This window comes from Lepidothrix coronata, unplaced genomic scaffold (genome assembly GCF_001604755.1).
Source record: "Lepidothrix coronata isolate B3197 unplaced genomic scaffold, Lepidothrix_coronata-1.0 Scaffold8, whole genome shotgun sequence".
Taxonomy (NCBI): Eukaryota; Metazoa; Chordata; class Aves; order Passeriformes; family Pipridae; genus Lepidothrix; species Lepidothrix coronata.
In genome coordinates, this window is record NW_016690188.1 from 10,740,475 (window position 1) to 10,766,645 (window position 26,171).

At 40.2% G+C, this 26,171-nt stretch overlaps 2 protein-coding genes across 2 annotated transcripts in view; one reads left to right on the forward strand and one right to left on the reverse strand.

Annotated features, from left to right (window-relative positions):
• WDFY4 (WDFY family member 4) overlaps window positions 1–26,171 on the reverse strand; it is a 121,151-nt gene that overhangs the window by 23,949 nt on the left and 71,031 nt on the right. The window contains exons 42-49 of the mRNA XM_017839592.1: window positions 22,552–22,700; window positions 21,323–21,443; window positions 18,679–18,764; window positions 17,205–17,267; window positions 4,582–4,624; window positions 3,638–3,757; window positions 3,020–3,137; window positions 2,240–2,349 (exon numbers count right to left, since the gene is read on the reverse strand). Of these exons, the coding sequence (XP_017695081.1) occupies window positions 2,240–2,349; window positions 3,020–3,137; window positions 3,638–3,757; window positions 4,582–4,624; window positions 17,205–17,267; window positions 18,679–18,764; window positions 21,323–21,443; window positions 22,552–22,700 (810 nt within the window). The remainder of the gene's footprint in view (window positions 1–2,239; window positions 2,350–3,019; window positions 3,138–3,637; window positions 3,758–4,581; window positions 4,625–17,204; window positions 17,268–18,678; window positions 18,765–21,322; window positions 21,444–22,551; window positions 22,701–26,171) is intronic.
• On the forward strand, window positions 9,466–14,449 carry LRRC18 (leucine rich repeat containing 18). Its single transcript, XM_017804174.1, has 2 exons — window positions 9,466–9,987; window positions 13,548–14,449. The coding sequence occupies exon 2, from the start codon at window positions 13,582–13,584 to the stop codon at window positions 14,371–14,373; it is 792 nt and encodes a 263-aa protein (XP_017659663.1). The 5' UTR covers window positions 9,466–9,987; window positions 13,548–13,581; the 3' UTR covers window positions 14,374–14,449.

Sequence of the window (26,171 nt, forward strand, 5' to 3'; positions counted from 1 at the left end):
CTGAGAAGTTATTACCTGCAGATAGTGCTTAAATGACTGTTCAAGAGTCAGTGACACAATGAAGAGTAAGAACCCTATTTTCTGTAAGTACTTTTGGGAGGTAAACCTCAGGAAAGCTCAATCTGATACCTGAAATGCAACAATGGGATAAGAATAAAAGGGGATAAAAAGCTGAGCTGATCAAAAGCAAGTCTCACTATTGAGGGCATGGGGTCCTGGAATGCTTTTCTAACAAAGACACTAAACACAGAAACCTTTACTGCTCTTCTGTGGTGCTAAGACCAATTCCTGAAAGGAATTCCAGGAGGTACTTCACCAAGGTGAAGTGGAAGGTACCATCCAATACCTGTTTGATGAGCCAGGTTTTCATCCATTCCAATACAATATGCAAAACACCTACAATTTTTTCTCCAGAGTCAGATCTCAATACACTTAAAAAGTGAAGTAATAAAGTTTCTCCTTTACAATCCCCTTACTAAAGACAATGCTTCCTCACTGCCTTCTTCTGTGGTCAGGTGCAAATCAACTGTTTGACTTGAGAAACAAGATGCTATGCCAACACCGATTTTTCACAAGGGATGCACCCAAATTATTGCATTTCCTTGTCATGTATTCAGACTGTCCGTTTGCAGTTATAAACACAGATTTCTAAGATGCTGAGAAGTTTTCACAGCTCCCAAATACAGCACCCTTCCGAGGTCTTAAGTTTGGGTGTACTCTTCTTGCAACTGACTTGCTCATACAGTTCTTGGGTCTGCTGTTTGCTTTACTGCATCCCACAGTTAGAAATTCCTAAGCCACTACAGGACCAGTCACCTGGGGGAAACAACAGCAATGAGTTCAGCTGAACACGTGGCAACATAAAAGCAAAAGAATAAGAATTGAAAAAGTTTAACAGTTTCAGTGGATCCACATCCAGACAAAATTTTGAATACTTCAGATCTCAGCAGCCTTTGAAGATAACTATCCTCACAAAATTGTTGGTTACCTGCTAATCACACATAAACACAGCCACAAAGCATTTCCTCAGACTGCAAACTCGTTATGCATGAAAAGTGTGCCAGTGAGATACAGCAGCCTTTGTTGTTTACAACAAGAAATAACTGCTCCACAGTCATTCATGACTGCAGCTAACATATGGCTCACAGAGTGTGATGGTAACCATTGCCTCAGGTGGTTCACTAACCCATCAGCTACTGCTGGTAACAGCCGATATCATAGGGCTTATTACTTAATTAGCACAGCACTTTATTTGTATTAGTTCATTAAAAAAAAAAGACAAGATAAAAAAAGACAAGGAAAAAAAAAAGACCGGCATAATAGCAAAGCACTTGGAAAGCTGCAGGAGACACAGCCATCCCTCACTATTGATACAGCAGTCTTTGAGTGTGAATTGTTATGGCTTAGCTATCTCCCTCATATTGCTCCACAAGGATAGGTAGATTTCAGTAAGGCACTCCTTAAAAAATAAACTTTTGAGGATCTGTCCTCCTGGTAGACCCTACCATAACACAAGACATACTACGGAAATGAGGGTAACAACTCTCTGCTACGGCCCAGGTGAATTTGCTTGTGTATCACCAACTGCCTGCTGAAAGGGGCAATCAGGAAATTTAGTACCCCTGTATGCTGAGCAGATGGGAAAGGTAAGCACAATATTCAATTTCCATGCAATTCAATTCCATGGTGAGAATCAGCTTGGCACTGCAAAACAGTGCCAAGTTCAGAACAAGATTAAACAAAATATTCCTTCTGGTGCGCTGGATGTAGTCTAGCCCCAGTTCTTCCTCAGTAAGTTGATCCCTTGATCCCTATAATTTCTCACTTACCAAAACCTGTGTGTCCTCATCTGGCCCAGAAATGCATTTTATGCCACCACAGTGCTCCAAGTACTTGCCTGTAGCCACATTACTTTATGGGCACTTGGGCTTAGACTACCTACCATCAGAGTCTGATCCGCTCTAAAATCAGAAGCTTATGTTCAGACAGGTAATAAAACATTGTCTAGGTGTTTACATGCCTCAGCTCTCACAAGACTAAATAATCCTTCTCTCTCACAAAAGTCATGCTCCCATTAAGGTGTTTTCACTGAATTCCAGACACATGGCATAGAGCCTTCAGTAAGCTCAGAGTCCACATAGAGAGTGCAGAAAATGGCAAAAGAATTAATCCCACTTCCCTGTAATGTGTTATATGGTTCATAACAAGCTGTGGGAGGGAAGTTATCTTGCCCCCTTACCTGCAGAGAACAGAAGGTCTGGGTAAATGGCTCCATTCGGACCAGGTAAGATGCCACTATAATTGCTGATGAATAGTGAGTACAGTAATGGCACTGGACTGATAGGTCTCCTGGAAATTTCACAAAAATGAGATTCCAGTGCAAAATACCACAATTTCAAGCCCATAGCATCCAATTATCACAGCACGACTAAATAGGGAAGAGGTCTTTTAAGCAGGTGTGTTCAAAGGTCTATCAGCAAAAGCACACCTTGCATTTGCAATGAATGTGCACAGTAACTACTGAGGTACGTTCATTTTTTGCCTCCCACATTTAATTTTCTGGAAAACAAGGCCTTTAACGTTCAACATCATTCCTTTCCCCAATAGTACCACAAAAGTTCTTGATCTCCAGAGGTCAATAGCCTCACCATTCTGTTTCCTTTTCTTAAAGTAGCTCTTAGTTAAGCTGCATGCAGCAGTCTTCTAATGTGCATCTTAGATAACAAACAAGACTAATGTGTGCAGCTTAGCTAACAATGCAGTCTTTTCCAGGGAACATGGCTTTTTGCTGTAGCATCTCTTCCTGCCCAAGGGAAGAGGACAGAATGCAGCAGTACAAGGCACATAAGGCAGTACTTGCAGGAGTCATTTCTCTTTGTATTCTCAACCAGTTTGTACACAGAAGTGTGAGAGGCTCTCCTTGGCATGATGTTTCTCTGAGCCACAGTTCTTCAAAGTCTTTGGGTGTCCTGAGGGGAACTCAAGCCTCTGCTGTCTGTTAGTCTCCTAAAACACTCACCCTCACTCTTTTCCACTTCATTGAAGCGCTGGATGAACTTGCGTTTCCTCTCCACAGTCTGAGCTCCCATGGGCTTTGATAGGTCTCGAAATGTATGAGGATTCGTAAGGTTTAGAGTCTGAAAAGCAAAACCAGAAGATATGTAGATTTTTAGATCCCTGAGTCTTAGAAATCATGACTGTCTCAGTGACGCTGGATAGCCGCCACACTGTGTTGGAAGTTTCACCCATACAAGAAGGTCACAGGTTTGTCCACCTCCAGAACTTCACAAAAAAAGGACCTGGCAGGTTCCAAACTACTCACAAGGCTTTTCTGTCTGAACCTCCTTCTTGGGGGTCACACAAACATGTCCACGCCTATCTGCTGAGCGGATACAGCCTGCTCTTAACTAGGTATGTATTTAACAAATGTTCATCCACCTTTGTGAGACGGAATGTCAAACTCAGCATGCTGACCTGAAGATAAGGCTAATCTATATAGTTCAATCAGTACAGTTCAAATTAACTGTCTCAAATTTTAATCCCTTGGTCTAGACCCCTCTTCTTCAATGGAATCTTTAAACAAACCTTTGTGCAGTTGCTATCATAGAAAGTACAGAATGCTGCGGCAAGCACTGACCTCAGAGTGATAGTCAGCGAGGACCCATGGAAACACAGGATACTGCATGTAATCATTGTAGCTGCGGCCGGCCAATGTGTTCAGGTACATGAGGTAATCAAAGTTGCTAATCTCCCTTTTCTGCCAGGGAAAGGAAACAACCATTAAAATCTTCAGACTCTACCTGTGAAAACCATGCATCAAAATCACCCTCAGAGCCCTGTGGTTCCCAGGTCCACCAGGACAAGAGTCATAAATAGTGTAATCAATCATGCTTTGCCATTCAGATCAGCACAATATCTCTCACACAGCAATCCATTCAAGAGAACCTATCTCATTGTGTCTCTTCTTCAGACAGGCCATTTGCATTTGTCTGTAATCACACAGTGCTTTTATGCTCTATTTGCATAACAGAGCACTTTTCCCCCAATTTAAAAGTGAGCCAAATGCATGCAGTCTGGATATTGGAAAACCCTGGACAACTGCCTGTACAGAAAAGGCTGCACAAAGTCTTACATATAAACAAGAAGGTATGGATTTCTTCACGTGTCTTGGGTCACCAAGATCAGGGCTACAGGAAAGTAAACACATCTCCCAGCTCAGCAAACATATGGGAAAATGAGAGGTGCATTGATTTAAATGTACAGATGGTCTGTGAACAGACATTCAACTAGGTGGCTCTCTTTGGTCTCAGTTTCAAAATGTGCATAAAATCACACTTAATCTGCCAGAGAGTAGCACCGTATGTTTCACAGCAGGAGGATCAAAATCTCTGCAATAACCAGATGTAAATACTGTGCTCTTCTTGCCAGCAACCTCACCTCCAGCAGTGAGTGAACAGCTTAGGCCTTGAGGTACATACATACACGCACACACGCACACACACACACACATATTTGTGTGCAGACACACAGAGAGGTGCTGAAATTCTTTGCTTAATCATGTGCAGCCAAGATTTAGCTTACCTGCCACTTCTGGAGCATTGTCTTTTCTCCTCCTGAGTGTTTCCTGTATGGAACAAACATTTGACTGAAACAGCCTGCTTCAGAACAGTAAGAGAAAGTCAACACATTAACATCTGTGCTCCCTGTGCCCCCTGCTCTCATCCTACAAAAACGGGAGAATACCAACACCAATGTTGAGGTTTCATCATTGACCAAATGATTCCAAAATCAGTGTCATTGATTAGGTTAGCACAATACAAATTTCCATTACTGCTTTCATTTGGAAGGAAGGCTCTGCCTGACGAGCAGGGATCAGCTTTAGGTACCTTTGACACATGTCACTCTACCTTTGACATGCTGACTGTACCTAAGCTACTCGCCAGTTGGCTTCTGAATGAAGTGCCACTTACAGTATGATATTTAATTAAAAAAAAAAAAAGAAGAAATTAGGATTGTGGGGCCAAGGATGAATTCTGTTTGCCTTACGATATTGCTGCAAAGTGCAGTAGTGATGCCACATGGTAAGTTACAAGAATTCAGAAGATGAGTCACAGGCAGAGAAGATGCTCCTGCAGCAGAGGTAGCTCTGAACAGCAACCTCCTCAGCTGTTCTGAGTTAAGCCACAGGGCTAATCAGTCTGTCCTGCCAGTCTCATGCAATTGTAGAGCTAGAGTGCTAATGACAGGTACCATTAAGGCTGTCTGTTTCTATTCTGAAGCGTTAGTTTCAAAAGTTCATGCTTTTCTGAAGTGTTCAGAAAATACAGGCTTGAAAATAGAAGTCCCTCAGTCTCCATATCAAAGACATTCTTGTTTCACAAAGCACTTTGAAACTAATGTAGTTCTTAAAAATTGGATTGTCATTTTAATATTTCTTGCACTAATAAGACTAAATATATATTTTCCACCTTTTCGTTCTCAAAATGCAACTTTTTATGAAAACTCTAAATAAAAAACCCCAGATCAACTGAAGGCAGATTCTAAACAGGGAATTCACTTGAAAGTAAGGAAGAGTCAAAGGTTCTGAGGAAACAAAAGTCACATTCCAACTGCACTGAACCAGAAGGTGCATCAGTATCTGAAGGCCGTGGATTTGCTCTTGTCAGTTCCCAGAGACCAAACCAAGACAAGTGACAGCTTTTCGATTATTGTGGTTTAACCCCAGGTGGCAAATAAGTCTCACACAGCCACTTACTCTCCCCACATAGGAACAGGGGAAACCATAAAAGTGAGAAAACTTATGGGTTAAGGCAGTTTAACAGATAAAGCAAAAGCTGTGCATGCAAGCAAAGCAAAATGAGGAATTAATTCAGTACTTCCCGTGAGCAGGCATTGAGCCATCTCCAGGGAAGCAGGGCGCCATCACGTATAACAATGACTTAAGACAAACGCCATCACTCCAAATCACTTGGAATGTCTCTGCCTCCTTCTTCTTCCCTCAGCTTTATATGCTGAGTATGACGTAGCATGGTATGGAATATCCCTTTGGCCATTTGGGATCAGCTGTCCTGGCTGTGTTCCCTCCCAGCTTCTTGTGTGTCCCAAACCTCCTCACTGGTGGGACAGTACGAGGAATAGAACAGGCCTTAACTCTGTGTAAGTGCTGCTCAGCAATAACTAAAACATCCCTGAATTAGCAACACTGTTTCCAGCACAAATTCAAATGCAATTTTCTTCTATTATGAAGAAAATTACCTCTACTCCAGCCCAAACCAGTACATGGATTAAAGACACTTTTAATCTTCCAAAGTAAACAGGATTACTGACATGACATGATACTGGTGGCAAGAGAGGCTTTTTCCTTTGAGTGTAATAGTTTAAACAAATTCTAAGGTGCCACCTCAGAGTCAGGACTATTAAATTCATGAATTGTAAGGAAATAAGTTCAGTCATAGATTTTAAAACTGCTACAGGAACAACTAACTGCTATTTCACACTCTTGTGCTCTGTATTGGACACATTAGAAATCCACAAAGGAAGGCTTAAAGTACCTTCAAAGATCTAAATAAAACATTGGAAAAGTCTATGATCATTACACTTTTATTGGATTTGCAGTAGTAAATTCTTGTAAACCACCTCTCATGCTTATGAATCATTATTTTACTGCCTATTCAATCCTGGACCAGTTAATAGTGTACATAAAGAAAAAACACTATGGTTTTCTCAACACATTATTTTATTCCTTGCTTAGGCACTCTCTTCAGAGAAAAGTGTGTATCTGAGAGAAGGATTTTGCATGAACAAACATGAAACCCAGGACAAATTCTAGCACATGGTTTATAATTCCTAAGCTTTGTTTAGTTCTCCTAAGCAGATGAAACTAACAATGACAGGTTATAGTTTTATGGAAAACAGGCAACACAGAAAGGTGTAGAGGTCCAATACAGAAAAATAAGATCTTCACTCTTTGTCCAAAAACATTAATAGATTATATAATAGTCTAATTTACACAATGTAAATCAGAAGAAATTCCATTGACTAGGGTAGAGTTATGGTGGTTTTGCACCCCTAGTTTGAGCAACACGTGGCCCAAGAATGGGGGAATTCCAAAACACAAAACAGTTATCGAGCACTTATCCTTTAAAATTCAGCCCTCTCACACTGTATGTAGATTTCACAGAGCTTTGTCCCAGTGGCCTTTATAAGGCCTCCAAGAGACATTTGGAACTCATAGAGAGTATCTCAAAGGGATGGAACAGGATCAGGATTCCTGGGATTATTTGGAATGTGGTTGGATTAGGGTGTTTGTTGCAGAAAGATCAAGTTAAGTTCTTCCCTTTCCATGGGGGTAGACTCACTAAAACTGCCCATGTTTATTTTAGATTTTTGGTTGAGTTAGAAATCAGGGGAGAACATTACAAAATGTTATACACAGGACTAAACTGTGCCAGTCTGTGTGTATGTTATGCAAATATACATATGTTGACTTATGGGTGCCATGACCCTCTAGTGAAACACTTGCTCTGCTTGTCACAAGCCCTAAAGAGCTAATAAGGACTCTACAAGGGTCAAAATAATCCTCTGTGCTGACTTTGGAAGCCACTACATAACTCAAAGAGGTTGACAAGTTCATCACATCATGAAAATAAGCAAGGCTAAATGTAGTCACTCCCCTGTAAAAGCCATCCTTCCAAGTCTCAGAGGACCTGGCAGGATGCTCCCTCCAAGTCTCCAGAGATGTGGAATTCTGCATTCTACTTTGTTGACTCAGGAGCTCAGAACATGAACTGTATTACAGGCAGCTCAAGCCTATTTCTGCCTTCTCCTTGATAATCAATTAGCATTTCTTCAGCCAACACCTCTCTAGACAGCACAGCAAAAGCTCAGTGTAGATCAACGTCAGCTATCCAACCTCAGTAAGTGCATTTAAAAGTAAATAAATAAATAAATATTCAAAGGTTAGTTTGTAAAAGAAACAAGAGAATTGCTTTGTAAGTTTAAATAACTAAACTTCCAGAGGGGGGTGTAATTATCTGAAGTCAAGAGAAGTACCTAGATATCTATCTATATCTTAATTTATAAGGCATTTGTAGGGCACCAGACATGGCAGAATCTAAGCACAATGTGTACTAATGATGATCCACCTTTGGCTATACTATACATGAGTGATTTATTAATCCCTCTTCCATTAACATCAGACTATGATCTCACTCTTGTGATAGCCAGTGCTCTCCATTTGCTAGAGACAGGTGGACCTCAATCCATTTGGAGATTCATTGCAGATGAGATAATCTCAAAGGATAAGATTTTGCCCCCACTGAAATTAATACTAAAATTCCAATAAACTTAATAGGTTCTTAGACTTCACAAAGCTGCTTCCATTTTCTTTTTTTCTTCCATCCCCCAGACTTCTTAAAGTCTGGAAAACAGTGCAAAGGCTCTCCTAAAACCACTTTTCTTAAGGAGTCTTTGCAATTACCAAAAACATTGTAAGGAAAATTCCCTTCCTGTTAAGCCACAACTTAGGGCCAAGTCCTACTATTAAAAAAAAGAATAGAAGACTTCAAAAGGAATATCAGTCTTCCCTGTGAAACAGTCAAGTCTCTCTCAAACTCCAACCTAAGTGTTAGGTTAGATCACTTTAGAATAAAGGTACAATGTCCTTCTTCTTTGACTGTAGCAGTCCACCTTCTGGGTATTCTTAACCTGTGCTCAAAGAATTGAGATATAACACAAAACTTATAAATAAATGTCATATTCAACTAGGGCTCCTTTAAGGGGCTATGAAAGGAGAAAGGTATCTTCCTCATTTACAGAACTCTGCACCATGTGCGTTCACAGTGCCTAAACCAAGGGGAGAACATTTCCAGTGTGGAAATGCTGTGGTCAAGCACACTTCGGGTCGTGAAGAAACACATCCAGTACATTCTGTTTATTTGCTGAGGTAAGTAGAATGCAATCTCCAACCCTGGAATCAGACAAGCATGTCAACATTATAAGCTTCTTTATGCCAATAATATCCCGGACCAATTATCAGCAAGAGAGAGGCCTCAATATTGCATGTCCTGCAAATAATACATAAATAAACCACTCAGCTACTTCTTTTTTTCCAAATACTATTTTGAAATTACTGCAACTAGCTGATAAAAACTTTAGCTCAGTAACCTCAGTCATATAGACAAATTTTAATAAATTCACATGCTTCAGAGGGAAATTCTACCAACTGCACCGTTGAAGGGTCGCAGATAAATGAATATAAAGTGCAGCTGATATCCTCCCTGCCGTACCACTGAATGAGCCTTCTGTCCTTTGTCCACATCTATCCAATTTGGCATGTGCTAAGGATGGTATCACAAGCATTGTGAGTTTTAACACACACATACAAGTATCTATCACCGTGTTACAGCCAAGTAAAATGAAATAGCCAAAGACTAAAACTGACAGTTAAGGAACGTTAGAAGCTGACTAACAGCTTCTAATGAGCTCCAGATGCTTTTTCTTTCTGCATAATTTGAAATCTAACATTTCCAGGCACTGCATGCTATTCAGTTCTTCCCCCTCCAGCTCGAACTTCCATTCTGGAACCAACCATTATGCTGATGATCTCCAAGGGCGTAACACTCCTGTTGCTTAGTAACAAAAGTTTCACGGGTTGCGGAAGGAGCACTGAATAGCAAGACCCCGCAGTGAGGGAAGTCCTTTTGCCACTCCTATTCCCTCCACACACACAAGTTTCTTGAAGAGTTGCCATTTTCTGTCAAGAAAGTGCAATTCAGAATTGGCAGGACTGTGGAAAGGAAACTGTCCTGTGTTTCCTGCTCACGGGTTTATTTACAGACTTAAAGACTAATTCATAACTCAAAGAAGAGCAGACAGAGGACAACTGCACAGTAACAGACTATGAAGGCTCAGCCCACACAACTGAGAAAAAACAAGCAGCTTGTGACATCTGTACCTTGCCTTCTAGGCCTTTCTAGCAACTAGCTGGTAAGATCTTATGCAGGGGGGCAGTCTGGTAGAATTCTTAAGATGAAACAATGTTTTTGTTTATCCTTGGTGGGCTTTGGTTTTGCAAGTGAGCTTGCAGTGTGTGATAGTATGGTGGCTCTGAAGTGGTCTATAAAAGTAGGAAAACCAAGGAAGGGAACCTCTCTTGAACTATTTGCTCATGACAGGATTTAGTCTAAACCTGCCTTTTAGCAAGAGACTGCATTTAAGATACTCAGTGAATTAATCTCTCTTCCCCAACAGATCGTATCCAACAACAAGAAACGATAACAGATTTGTAAGCAGGGAAATAACAACCCACCCAAAGTGTAACTGCTTGGCTTCATGCCAAATCATTTGCTGTACAAATGCTGGTTTTAAGCTTTATGTAAAAGTATTTCCATAGAAGTATTCCATGGGTGAATCAGCATGTTACCACACTGCCTGCCTACCCCCAGAGAGGTGCAGGGCATGTCTAGCTCTGCTAGGCTTGGCAGGCCTGCTCTGCACTGTGCAGACTTCCAAGGGGAAAGTCAGAGGAAATATGCATTCTTCTAGGATTAGATCTCCTTCTTAGGACAGACCTAAGATACAGTGGGTCATGACTGACCTCTGTGCAAGTGCTTAAATGCAGATAAGGAGTAATCCTCTATCCTTCCTTGCCTCAGAGAGACACTGACAGTCTTGGTCCTGATGCTAAAAGTCTGTTCCATCCCTGCAGCTCCCAGTGACACTACCACAGACAGCATGATGTCCTTGACATACATTTTATATTAATTTCTGTATTAGGTCAGCCTCATAGCTCTGGGCCTATGAAATGCTCCTAAAGCACTGGGGTTAGCTCTCAGCTTTCAAAACCCCAATCCAGACCAAAGATTTTGCCAAGTGTGGATAGAAGGGGAAAGGGTTTTCTTGTCAAGATCCTCTTTAGTGAGACCTTATAACAGTTCCTAAGGACTTAGGTCATCCTAATCAGTGCATCTTAGAGGTTCACAGTAGGATTTTAAAAAATCCAACTATAGGAGGCAGGGTGAAGAGAAACCTCTTAAAAATCTGAAAGGTCCAGGTTCAAACTTTGTAACAGGTTGGAAGGGGTTATTGACAGAGAAATATCCAAACCCAAGAGGTTAAACTGTAGGGTTACTACTGCCAAGCCTCCCGCACTCAATCTTGTACGCCAGGCTCCCTCTAGTGCTGCCAGGCATGCACAGCGCAGAGGGACACCAGCGCTGGGAACCAGCATTACCAGAACAGCGGCAGAACTAACTGATTTTTTACCTCGCTGTTTTTTTTTTAAAAAATAAGAAAGGAAATTGGTTTGGCTCAATGTTCCCCTCTTGGATTTTAAATGAAAAATAATATAAAAAATTACTAGGAACTAAAGGAAATGTTTTATTTCCAAGAGTTTTAAAGATGTTTTAAAAAGCATTTAAAAGAAATTATAATTTGAAATTAGGAAAAATACATATCTTTCCTTGAAACTCCCATTTAATGTATTAAAAGCATACAAATGCACTGAATGTTCTGATCAACTCATCCAACACAAAATTCTAAAAAAGAAAAAGTTGGACCTAAAAGTCACCTGGTTCACACCAATTAACAGGAAGCAGAAAGTCTCCTTCCATCGAGCCAACACATAAGGAAGCTGCCCTACAGATCTTTTTCTGAGGCATGGTAGTCACCCTCTGTGCACCAGAAAGGACTCAGGGTGTCCTGTACCAGCACCAGGCTCCGGCATCTCCTACACAGCTGAATTTTATCTTCACAGAATTGACAACAAGAATATTGCATAAAATCCTTAAAATGAGTGAGCTGTGATTAGAAAACCCTGCTATTTTAATCTCCAGAACTTCCTACTCAGTCCTGGGCAAATTATTTAAGCTAACATCAACAAAGGTGGAGAGAGTACTTTACTTACACTGTAGAGTACTTTGCTTCAGTTACCAGTCCACACTGCGGAAAGAATAGCACTGATATTGCCCTTTGGGCACTGCAGGATTAAATACAGCAAAGAGTAAGAGGCCTTCAGATATAATGGTAATATCGCCCTGTAAGTACTGGTGAGAGACAGAAACATGGGAGTGACACACAGAAAGATTTAACTGTGTTTAAATATTTTTATATAAAATAACAAAGATTCTATTTTGGAGCATACCCTCAGGGCAAGACTGAATCCAGTGTGCTGCTTCCTGTACTTTCTGAAGCATCTGCCTCATTACTGAGCTCTTGGGAGTGTGGGTAGTAGCTGGGAGAGATTCCCCCTGCTTTTGCATTATTTTGGGCTGTGGCATGTAATTGAAAAGGAGCTGAAACGCCTTAGCTGTAGCCTGAGCTTCCCCTTCACGTATTCGGACATGATTAATGAGTAGCCAAAAAGCCTGAAGGGTTTGTAATGAAGCCTTTCTAATAGGGAAATGTATTGTAGACAAATCCATATTTTGTCCCAAACAATCATTCATCAAAGCTTCAATTTGACTCTCCACAATTAAATGCCAGAGCACCCAAACCATCCTGAGGTTAGCCAGCTGTAACCCATGCTCACATCTCTGAACTCTGGCTGAGAGGGACATTGTCATCCATTTCCAGGGAATCAGCATATTTCCTTTGTCACTAACTATAATTAGTAGCTGTATTTGATGATCTTCAATTAGAGAGAGTTCACCAAACCTGAGACTAAGTGGACTGTTCTTACAGGCCTCAATTCAACAAAGCACGTAACACATGCTGAGCATCAGTATGAGTCAAAAGTCTGAGTAGAACACCTACATGCATTTTTCTGAGGGCAGAGCACCTTCGCAGTGGGAGACCATCTATCCTACAGCACAGATGAAAAGACAAGATTGGAGTACCCAGAGGAGACACTTAGCAAGGCCTGGTTTAACATGTCATTAGGCAGCACTTGACACCAATCCCTGTTGCAGTCTGCCCTGCAGGTGATGTATCAATTGCCAACAGTGCTGGCAAATCTGGGAGCACACTAGGTTAAAAAAAGACTCATAATAATTTCCTTTAAACACTTAATCTTTCAATAGCATCCAGAGCCCAAATCTTAGGTCCATTAAACAGGACATTTAACCAACCTGTTAGCAGATGCCAGGCCTGTAAAGAAGGCAACTGTTTATCTGGTAGAACGAGACAATTTTGGACAGCTTCTTTTAATGCAGTCCCTAAGGACTGGATTGAGACCTACGTTACATTTTGCTTCAGTCCTCAAATGGCCAATGGATAATAACACATTTCATTTTGTTTCACATCATCCTCGGCTTAAATCAGTATTTAGGGATGAAAGACAGCAAATGTCTCCCACTTGTAATTTCACCCTGTAATGCAATATAGGTATTACATTGCAATAAAATCATATTGTGTATTATCAGAGTTTCACCTACTCAAAATACTTTCAGGAAGAACTTTCAGAGTTGTAGCTTCAGGGTTGAAAAGTCTTCATCTCAAAAAAAAAAAAAGACTTCTGAAGAATCTAATGGTAACATTAATTTATAACTGTGTGATTAACGGCCATGGCTTTCAAAGGCTTTATTGGAGTTTCCACATTTTATCCACAGAGTCTGGTGTGTCTGTCTATCTCTTGGTGGAGACATGGCCAAGGGGAAAGCAAAAGGTCCACAAGGGAAAAGGATCACCTTGAAGATGGCCAAAAATTCAATCCGGGTAAGTTTTAGTGGAAGGCGCCGTCTTGACTTAAGCAAAATGGGCATCGCCACCTTCCCCAAATGCATTCTGGAACTGGCTGGTGATGTGGACGAACTTGATTTGAGCAGAAACATGTTGAGAAAGATTCCAAACACCATTGAAAAGTTCCAGAACCTGCTCTGGTTGGACCTGCATAGTAATCAGCTTGATGAGCTGCCCAAGGAAATAGGCTCACTTCAGAACCTTACTTTCCTGAATATATGCAACAACAAGTTGACCACGGAAAGTCTGCCAGAGGAGTTGAACCTTCTCAAGAACCTCAAGACTCTTAACCTTGGCTTGAACTGTCTTGAGACTGTTCCCACCACTCTTGGGGCCCTGAGGGAACTCGTTGATCTAGGTCTCTTTGACAACGTCTTGACCACCATACCAAAGAGTGTGAAAAATCTCCCCAAGATTGAGAGAATGAATGTAAAAAGAAACCCTTTACGAGAGTTAGAAAAGCCAGAGGAGGAGATTGACACCATTAAACGCATAGAAACACTTCACTTAGTAGAAGAGAAAGACCTATGCTCTTCCTGCCTGAAGAAGTGTAAGGGTGAGAGGGATGAGCTGCACAAGCTGGAGGACATGACACCTAGCTCCTCCAAGGAGCTAAGTTTCCCTTCACTCCTTACACCCAATTCCTCTGCAAAGGATAATCAAGAAGAATGGAGAGTAAGAAGCACAGATCCTTGAAATACACCAAGGCACTGCACATATCATATGCTATGAAGTCCAGTCCAAAAAAGAAAGAAAAAAAATAAAGCTGACCTCCCTCTTCTTCTGTTTTCCTGCTCTTCTTCTTTAAAGCTCTGCTCTGTTTTAGAAGCTGATCTCTGTGGTCTCTAAACTGAAAACCAAAACAACTAAAACAGATGTATATTTGGGAAGGGCTATTTTGATCTGGGCCTGTTGCTACAACATGTTCTCCATGTTTGGGTGTTTTTGGGGTCTTTTGTTTGTGCATGTGTCCAGTGAAGGGATCTTTTAAAAGAAAGGTTTTTCTAGTAAATCTATTCCCACCACTAAGCCCCAGACATTAGTTGTGTTCATTTTCATAGGGTGAGAAACAGTTACTCTAGTCTCAGTAAATACAGTTTGGAGGAAAAGGCACAGACCTGGGAACCTTCTGCTGCTGGTGGCTGCCACCAAGCTCTCAGAGAGTCCCAGACAGGCACTGTCAGTGTCAGAACTGTGAGGCTGTTCCAATTCAGAGGCAGCAGCTACAAATGTTATGCTCAGGAATAACTAAGCAGTGCAAACACAATGCTTAAAGATAGACAACCCATGATCCTATTTTGCCATCAAGGGGCCAAACTTTGCATAAGCAAGTTCTTTGGGATTTTGGGTGCTATACCTAGGTGCAGCAATCTCCAAGTTGCACAGTACAATCAGCACCACTGCCCATACTCAATTGTGTTTTGTCTGCCTCTGAGTATCCCTCCAAGGAAGCTGCAGAAGGGAGAAGGGGTAGGGAAAAGGTTTCTTTCTGGAGTCCCAGCTTTATCACTTAGGCAGTGACTAAAGTGATTAAGAAGAGTCATCATCTTCCATGATCCAAGAATCAGTTTGTGAATTGATGAAGTCAGGTCTGGTGTTCTCACACTACTTTTAGCTTTCCATTCACATGTTCATATGCTTGTGTGCACCTGAGCACACACATTCACTTGCTCACATCGCATCCCTAGGGCAGAGATTGCTGAGAGCCTGCAAACAGCAATATACAGGTACAAGCAATGAGTAGATTATAAAGGCAGTCAAGCATGACACAAGAAGTAGTGCTGGCAGTGACCGTAATAACCTGTGGTGACGGCAAACATTTAAGTATATTGAAATGAGCGATAAAGTGCCAGGAGCACTTTATTTTTTAAATTACTACAGTGGAGTCTGGGAGTTGGAACTCTTGTGTATTTCCTATGGACTAGGTGGAAAAAACTATATGGGGTTTCCCAGAAATGCTATTACCTCAATGTCATGTGATGCATCAAACTAGTAATTTCTTCTTTCTATGCTTCAACTGTGCAATTATTAATAGTGTGTCTGGACAAAGAGCCAAATCAGGCCTTCCTCCCTGTCTCAGGTAGGGCAGATAAAACTTGGATGCTGTGGAAGATGGCCATTGCACTCCTAGATGGGGACAGAACCCTATATGCTGCTTTTGAAATTTTCTAACTCAGAAGCAGCTCCAAAATTCAAACAAGGGAAAAGTAAACTCATCATGTCCTCAGTCCTTCAGTTCTGCCTGGAGCTTGGTAAAGTGAAGCACACCTCCTAAAGTTATTTTCACTAGCTTTCCACTTAAGCACAACTTTTCTGGGATCATTACTTACGCAGTGGTACTATTTTATGTTTGTTTCAGTTCATTCTCTAACATGGTCCAGCCAAAGCTCTGCCAAAGCTCTCCTACGTTCTTGGAGTAAGTAACAGGGTCTTCTCTCAGCTAATGGAGTAAAACTGAAGATTGAGCCTTATGGGATTCAGGATAGGCTACTTTAGACCTAGATTTGCAGCTTGCCTCAATCTCTGAGATTAAACATGAATCAAGGGCTTCCCACAACAACCACAAGCCCAGTTAATGCCCAAAGTTCCTAATGCTGTAGTGCTTCTTATCTCAAGATATTCACACCAGTTGAGCACCCAGGAAGCACAGCGAAAGGAAGCCCTAGGGTGAGTTACTGTGTACTCCACACAGAACAGACACCATGCTCCACAGAGTCAACCATTCCCTCTGGCATAGGTTAGGCTCTAGCCAGAGCTGGCTGCAGATTGCACTGATACTTTTTGCCCATTGATGACTGGATGAAAATCCTCACTTATAAGATAGGTAATGATCTACAACAGGTAGACTGAATTAAAGAACACAGCTGACACAGGCCACAACAGCTCACAGGAGCAATCTGCCCCTTAGGTCGCAACAGTATTTCAGCCTCAGGTGATTATTTCAGAGGAAACCAATTAGGTACTTAGGGTTGTGTTCCTCAGATACCAAAATTGAGAAAAATTACAGGTATGCAAGTAACTCATGGTCAGCATGAAACGTGCTCTCAATCACCTGCCACTAGGAGAAAACCTATTTTTTCCTGCAGTGGTAAATCTGAGGGACAAGTCTGAATCTCCACTGTACAGCTAATATAACACACCAAAAGATCCATGTGTACATCTATCACTGTCTGCCCTAAGCACACAATGAAGAGGTCATTATGCAGAAGCATTATGGATTAGCTCTAACCTCATCTCACTGACTGTCTCTTCCCACAGTTACCATCCGTGTAGAGTTTACCAATAAAGTAATATTAAGGAGATAATAATTATCAATCAACTGTGCATGATCACCTACTCAACACTATCTTCATGTCTCCATAGTGTGGATGATATATGCTAGAATGCTTTTTGGAGCTCTAGCAACATCTTTGGATCTTTAAAATAGGGGACACAAATAGATAAGTTTCTGTATCCTTTGCTTTAAAATACAACTTATTCAAACAATTGTACTTATCTACAGAAATCCAGTGTTTCCTATGATTTACCTTATATTCAGGGACTCTTCTGTTATCCCCTTTGACTTCAAAGCAGGCTGGAAAGAGCAAAATCTATAGGAGAGATATGAAAGGTCACATTATATTTATGTAAATGGTTATTAGGATACATTACATATGTATATAACTAATATCATGTCCTCAACAACAACTTTCTTCCTGAACGATGCCACAGCATTTCACTGAGACTCTAACCTAGAATAAAGCTGTAAGACAACACAGCAAAAGTATACATCTAGTATTAAGGAGTTACCTGTGGGCTGGATAAAAGCAGTTTCTTTCCCAAACAGGACTTTGAATTTATATATAGGGCTATGGACTTATCATCAGGTGATTTAAGGGGCTGTTAAAGCCAGAGAATAAGAACCCACTCAGACATTTATTTAGGAAAAATGGCAGAAAGGAATACCAACCCACATCTCAGCCATTCCTCTTTATATTCGCTGTGGGTTTTATGATGTCAGACAAACTATACCCTTGGAATACATAGATTTTGTGACCTTCATCTGAAGATCAAAACCTCATGTTGAACTGCCTTTGAAAGATTCCCCCAAGAGATACTTGTCAGAGCTCAAAGACAGCAAAGATAAAGACTAAACAAAGCAGCTGGACCTGTGATTCTAAGTAGTCGCACTATGCAGCCAATTTGGAAAGGAAGATTAAATAAATCTGCATTGAATTTTTTATGCAATACTCCTATAGGAAGTGTTCAGAGATTTCAGGAGTGAAAGGAATTGCTGTGATTGTTTAGAAATTAATGGTACCAATCCTCAGTTCAGGCTGAAACATTTACCACAGGAGAAATACTAGTATTGAAGTGTTTCTCCTGTGTAAAGGCCAGTGAATGTAATCCTGATATGATGGTTAGAACTACAGCAGAAAAAACATGCAAGAAAATAAAGTGCAAATTAATCACTCCATAGTCTTACATTCAAGTTCCATTTAACAAGACAAGCATATAGGAAGAAATCTTTTTTAAATAAAAATGCCATTGCTAAAAGTTAACTCCACACCAAAGATAGTGTCAGAGAGGCAAAAATATTTTATTCCTGAAGAATCTAATGACACTTTGTGTGTTGGAAAAAGCAGGAAGAAATCTTCTTTTATCCACTACTGTGAAGTGAGGTGGAGGTGGCTCTCATCTCAGTGGGAGGAAGGAGCACAGCTACAACTGCAGTTTCCTGGGATGCAGGGTCACACAACACACCACTGGGTGCTAGAAAAGTCCTACACATGGATTAGATCCCTTGATAAATCAGTGGCTGTTTAATGCTGCAACGAATTCACAGGTCAGCAAAAGGAAAATTTCATAGCTTAAGTGTAACCCATTAAAGCCCAAGGAGCTGAAATTGAAAATAAAGCTGCTGCGGCAACACAACACAGACACTTTAGGCCAGGATAAATAGGGGTGGTAGACCAGGAGCATCACTTGGGTATTCCCATGTTATTATGAGATAGTCATTACCTTTTAAATATCTTATTTCGGTCGCTGTCGTGGAAGACAAGAAATCTGGAGTAACCATTTTTGAAGAATATTTCCAAGGCAATCTCCTGGAAAGGAGATTTACAGTGTGAAGAGCTGCAGAGCAAAGCCTAGTGCTGTAAAAAGGTCCATTATGGCCTGTCCAATTCTTCAGGGCTTTAAAAAAAGGGACCTTGACTTTGTACGAAGTGTGAAGAAGTAAAGCAAAATATGTCTACTATTCTGTATTTCTCTAACTGTAGGAACGGTCCTGCTGGGTGACTAGGAGTTCAAATGCTTCTTTGAAACAAAACCAAACTCCAGATATTGGTGCCATCACTCACCTTTTCCTGCTGCTTCTGAAATATTTTTATTTTGAAATCTTGTGTGATTAATAAGACAACAGTTGCATTAATTTCCAATTAGGTGTTAAAGATAACACAAAGAGGGGATTCTAAGTAAGAGTTTCTTATAGAAAGCAACCACACTACTTTCTAAATTGAGAGCTAAAGAGAACTGCCCAAATTTCTCCTGAAAAGAAGAAGTAGCAAAGAAGGAAGGGGAATTTATGGCATTTCTCACTGAAGCTTTGAAGAATTAAAGTTGAAAGAAAACTTCACTCTCTTTCCCCCCCGCAATGTCTCCACACATTGCTATGTTGGACATTTGAATATAATCCTATTATTTAATCAGTGAGTGGTCCTTTCCCCCCCCCATATCATTCAAGTAAAACTATAAATAACATGCAGTGTCTGTGAACCCAGACATGAGTTTCAATCCAAATGTGGCAGGTGCAACACAAACCTAGAGAAACACCACAGTGGCAACTGCCTCATACATGATTCACAAATAAAGTATAAAGTAGAAAGGTAATACGAGAGCAGCTATGACAATAAACAGCTTGCAGCATTTACTCTGAAGCTCAGCTTTCCAAACCAAGTCTGCTCAAGTGTTGCCATTACAGAATTAGGCCATGTGGTTTCACACTGCTTTGCTCTGGGCTGGGCTGTGTGCATGAAAAGGAGATCAGCTCTGAGGGACAGTAGCTGCCTAAACAGCTGATCACCTGTCCTGCAGGGAAAGCATAAGGAGTCAGGTTTCCTCTTTTTCCACAATATTTTTTCAAAGATGTTTGTGACATAGAGTCCTAGTACAAGCCTGATACAGATACCTGAGTTTTCAGTTTATTGAAACAAATAAAAAACAAAGACCCTGGTACGAAAAAACCCAAAACAAAACCAAACCAGAAAACAACCAAACAAAAAAAAACCCTAAAAAAACAAACAAAAAACCACCACCAAACAAACAAAAAACTAAAAGCCAAAACCAAACCAAACAAACAAAACCAAAAACCACAAACAAAACAAAACAAAACAAACAAACAAAAAACCTACCACAAACCCCCTTGAACCAACAAGCCCAGCCTTTGCCACAGGCCCATTCAAAGACTGTTTCTACTCATCTCCACTTTTCATTTTGGGTCAAACCAAACATTCCTATTTTGCGTGTTTTAATAAATTCATGCATACACAGATGTGAATATGTGAGTAGTTAGCAAGCTTCCAGTGGCAACTTTATGCTATTCACGGAACAGAAGAGGTGACGGTTCTGTTGCTCAGGCTGATCACCAGTGATGTAAGAAAATAAGCTTCTCACAGTTACTCAGAACACGACTTAACATTCCTATACATCCTTGGCGAGTGACCTAACCACTGAAATATCCTATATCCTAAAGCAAGTCTCACTTACTAAAATTGTCCATTTTACATACATAATTAAATGAAATAAAACAGGGCTGACTCATGGATGAGTGCCATACTACGTGAATAAGACAATTATCAGCTCCATTTTCTCTAGCTTCTGAATTTTCCAGATGATTTCTTAATTCTCTGCTGAATCTCAACCTTCCAAAAATGAATTAAAAATAACAAGCAACTAGTTATGGCTGTTTCAAAACTCCATATTTTTGACAAATCTGTGAATTACTCTTTAGACTATACCAAAACCCTCTAAACAAGTACAGGCTCTGGTGCTGCAAGAAGCTCTAGCTACAATTCTTCTGTGATTCTCATCACAGGCTCACCTAAACCAGACAAAACTAAAAGGATACCAGGCCACTGGTGATGAGTAGTTCCTGGGTATTGCACTAACAGCACAAAGGATTTGAATCCTCTGTTCTGGCTCATGTTTTTTTTTATTGAACCACATGCACAACTTGGAAGTTATTCCAAGAGGCCCAGGGTGAGTGTGTTACACATACCCATAATCCACTGATGTCATAACTACTGAAGTGTGTGGGAGATAAGTATTACTGAAAGTCATCCACTTACTGGGAGCTTCCATCAAAACACAGGAAATTGACTTCAAGTCTAATTTTCAAAAATATTGAGATAAAGTGTGAACAACACTGTTAGTCTAACAACTAATAAGCCAACCACTCCAGTGAGGGTGCTTAAACACTCTGGTGAATATAAAAAGGAGTTTGTATTACCAAAGGCTAATGAAAACAATGATGGGAGCAAAAGGATTTTGGGACTCAAGCAAAGAAATCTCCACAGTCAGTGAAAATTGAGCTAGTAGTTTCCAGTCATGTGTCATTAGTGCTGTTGCAGCCTTCCCTCAAATGACTAAGCATGTCAGTTCCTACCTGCAGAAGAAACCGCATCAGATGAATCTCTTTTATATCATGATACGAATAACGGGAACACATCTGGTCTCCCACAGCATGATCTTTATGACATAAGTTGAAAATAAACGGATCACTGATGCTGGAAGAGAAAAAATATATATATAAAAAATAAAAAAAATTAATTTGAAACAAAACACACCTGAGGAGCCCTCATGAACATCCAGGTCCTCCCTAAAGGAAAATACAAATATAAAGAGATAGCAAGATCAACTTGGGCATACATGAACTGAAAACAAAGCTAAATACTAAAGGTTCTCCAATTAAAGAGCCTGTGGAGGCTAAGGGCAGGTTTGGAGTTATTTTAGTGCATGCAAATAGGCAATGTTTTGCACACACTGAAGTATAAGAATCAGGGAGGGAAGGAGCTCAGTGGGAGAACTTGAAAGCCTGGGTCGAGGGCAAGTGTTATATGGACACACAGCTACTGTAAACAGCAGTTACTTGGAACTAATAATCAAGCAATTAATTCATTATTATTTTAGTTGTGTATATGTATTCAAATTGCTATCTACAGCCTAGCTCACAGAAAATCCCATAGAAAAGCAACCTAAGCTTTTATCAGACCCAGTCTAATCAATCCTTAAGTCACTTGATCAGATTGACTGATATTGGACTTACTAAGATTTGGATGCAGAGCAGACAGTCAAGGAGTAAAATCACTGTGTTACCCTCTGTCCCACTGGGCTTTGCACATGAGCACAAAGTATGCACAAAGAGCTTAGTCTAACAGACTCATTTTCAGTATTGATCGCTTTCAATAAATCATGAGCCAAAGAGTGTGCCAAATATTAATTACGATTCTCTCTTGGAGAAACAAACAAAAACACATGAGACAGTGAAGTTAAAGGACGTTGTACTGACTGTTCCATATGAATAAAAGATGTGAGCCACTCAGAAAGAAACATTAACAACACTTAAAATAACTGAAAACCAGCAATGTATGTGTGAGACTGTCCGCCATCTCCATCTGTTGAAGATGGGAGTTCTCATTGCACCTCCAAAGCCTGTGCACAAACATCTACATTAGTTATGTTAAACAATTCTTTGAACAAATAGAAAGGATGGCAATTTTCTTGCTGTGCTACTATGCTCGTTGAAATCCCCTCAAAGTCTGTGCAAATTCAAGGTATCCATGTGCCAATACTGAAGTTAACCAAGCAGATCTCTGGAAGGAAAGGATGACTCACCTGGACAAGCAGTGACGAGTACAGTAGACTTCTTCTAGAGGGGACAACACAAAGCACTCGCAGATGTAGAAGTGCTCTTTGCCAAAGAGCAACACTCCTTCCAATGCTGTATGGCCCTGCACAACTGCCACAGAGCACTTAAATGTGACCTAGTATGGATGCAAGCAGAATGAAACCAGGAGTTGGTAACACAGGAGACAGAGACAGCAGGGAGCTAGACCCAGTGATGCAGAAGAACATATGTTTGTACCAAAACAGCTGCCATATTGATTGGCAGGTCCATAGGGACGAGGCCACAAAATCACCATACGACTTGCAGTGCCTGCTTCTGTGGTACTAGTAGTGGAAGGGTCTGATGCACTTTTCCACAGTTTCCCTGTTCCTTACCCATCTTTCTGTAGTTATAGTTAGCAACATCACTACAGAACATGAAGAACTTGCAAACATTGCAGGAGTTAGCACTGCAAAACTTTGTTAGAGAGCATTACTACACAGGCAGGGGGTTGAAGTACTGAGGAAAGAAGTGACTAACACAGCATCATACAGAATAACAGTGACATATGATAAGTATATATGTATTTCAAATAGAGAGAAATGGTAAACATTTTCATTTAGATCCCAGTGAAAAAATCCTGCAAACGTGCAGGGAGAATGAGCAAGGAAACAATCTAGTTCTCTGGGTATCTATCTCACCAAGGCCAGCTGAATAAGCATGGATTGAAATCCTCAGTAACACAAAACTCCTTGAATTGGCACTTTTCCTTCTTGTATTATACAAAAGGCCAATCAAAATATATGAATCTATCATTTTAGTTGTCTTAAAGATTTAGATAAACACTCTGGAATACTTTAAAAAATCTCCCTTTGCATCTCACTTTCTTGCATTTACTCCTGAGTAAATTAACTTGGCCCTTAAAATAGAGGAATTTCTAAAACACAATTTAGAAGCATTGGGAATTTTTCAACCAAGTAGTTCTTCTGTCATGTATGCCAGTTCATGGAATTGACTGATTTTGACAAAGAAAAGAAAGCCTTTTTTCTGGAACAGTTTCTATGGCTGAGAGATGGTGCAAAAAATAAACAGAACAATACAGAGACCAGAAAAATCCAACCATCCGGAAAATTGTGTGGGCTGTAGGAAATTTAAAAGTTGTGACTTTAAATCAAGCAGTAATTCATTCCAAAGAATTTCCCTTACATTTAGAGGCATGAAGTTCCTTATTTTTCTTGTCTGTTGATACAACATTCTACATATACTCAGCTCCAAAAGCACAGTCCACTGGTTATCACAGACAACTGTGAGGATCAAGATCAACTCACTGTTGTGGCCAGTTTCAACCAGTGTCTCCTACATTCCCAGGGCAGGAGGCAGGAGCTAATTATCAGTCTGTTAGCCCAGTCTGAAGCACCTTCTATTTGCAAAAACCCCTTCAAACATTCATTCTACAACAAAACACTAATGCTTCCAAAATCTTAAAACACTAATACTACCTTCCATACTAAGAAAACTACTCACTGCTGAGCTCTCCCTGTAAATTAACACAATCCTGAACTGCATACAATCCAGAAATGAGTATAAAATTTTGCAAGCTGAGTCCATCTGAAAATGCAAGGACCAGAAGGCTGCATATGGAGGAGTTAGAGAGGAAGAAATTTCTTGGTTCAGAAATCTAGTGCAACGTTCTTAAGAGAACAGATTAACAAGTATGAGAAATATGACAAAGTCAGTTTTTCTCTTAAGATCTCAATGATCTTATCTCTACCAAACTTTGTAAGAAAAAGGGTGCTGCATTATTTTTTGTGCATGCCCAGAAATGGCATTGGTTTTACAAGATCATGTGAAGTCTACACGATGATATGTAGAGTAAGTATGGTTCTCCTTTGCTCTCTGCCTTTGTTCCTAACCTCACTATTTCTGCAAACAAATCTACAGCCTTCCGTGCCTCCATCCCAAAATACACATAAGCTAGCTCAGGTCAGCTGAAACGGGCCTGCACTGATACACAAACTTTCAGTCTTTGATGCCAGCATAACATAAATAGTAAATATATAAATAAATGAAATAAAATCTTGTTTCTACGTTTAAATATTTTTACTGCAAAGCAATTATTTTACCAACAAAATGGAGTGGTTCATTGTGAAATCACTTAGTGGGCACAGAAAATTGTTTTCTTCATTCTGGGTTTAAAAAACATAGCCCTGGAAGATTTCTGTGGATAATTTTTGATGAAAATCCCTTCAATTTTTTTCCCCTATTAATAATTTCTAAGAGGAAGGTAGAAATTTTCCATCACCTCTCATGCAGATCCCACAGGAATGCCTGTCTCTGTGGGGATATGCCAACCACAGAACTCTCTGAGCTGGAGTGCCTGCCATTATGTGTTTAGAGACATATGCTTGCACTGAGAATACTGGGGAATTCTGCTCACATTAGCAAACCACAGGGTTTTCTGAAGTAATTAAATAGCAGAAAGATCACTTCTTCCCAAAAGGAAGGTAACTGAATATTGAAACATCAGGCAGTTGTATAACATAGCTACATGGACACAAAGTTGAAATCTTTGAAAGGCTTCTAAGAAATCCCCTTCATCAGACCCAGAGATCATGTGTGTGGTTTTAGGAGGGACATGGATTGTGAAGGAGGCCTGCTCATGATCACTAATATGGTCTGGCAAAAATAATCACTTTGTTATTCCACCAAAGGCAGGACCAGGGTACGTTAGCAGACCTTGAGAGAGGAGAGAGCATGAACCTCTCTTTCTCAAACCTTAAACTCTAAGCCCCAGTACATTCTGTCTCCTGTACTATCCAACCAGTAACAGTCATTTGTATCAATTCCATTTCTTCAATTTGACATTATTTCTTCAAATTTATATTATTATTAAATACATGTGTACTATTAGAAATACTTGGGTTGAGTAAATTTTTTTCATTTTGAGGAACATGACTCATTTTATTGCAGGTGAGTAAGAAAGATCTGACAAAGAGTTCTACTAGAGAATCTCCATCAGAACAGTCCTGTACCTACAAGTCTTCTACCTTCAGTCTTGCATTGAAACACCAAGCAGCTTGAAATTATCATAAATTAGATAAAAACTTCCATTTTCTGTCAAAATGGATCACAATCCAGTTCACAAGCTACTAGAATCATTAATCAATGAAGCAAACATGACATAAAATAATTGAATAATTACCTTCTAAGGTATTGCCCAAAGCCCTCCATCTCTTGATTGCTCTGTTCATTCAGAGGATAATTAAAGCTAAAGGCATAGGTTTTTCTCTTATTTTTCAGAAGACCTGTTTCTAAGTGTTCTAGTTGCATTTAAGCCAACAGTCATAAAAGCATATTCTGCTCTGGAGTTCAAGAGCCAGATTTCTAAAAGAATTACATGCCTGAAGATACAGTCTTGACACAGTTTCCAAAAACACAATAGGGGTTAACCATCTATTCCTACAGGCTCTACCAGTGTTAGCATGGTCCCTCCCAGGAAAAATACAGGAATGCAAGGAAATTAAAGTCACAAAACCATGTCTCTGGAACACACCCATGCAATGAGTATAGCATTTTTATTGAATAAGTACAAAAGAATGGCTACTCCAAGTCAGTTCAGAGGTCCACC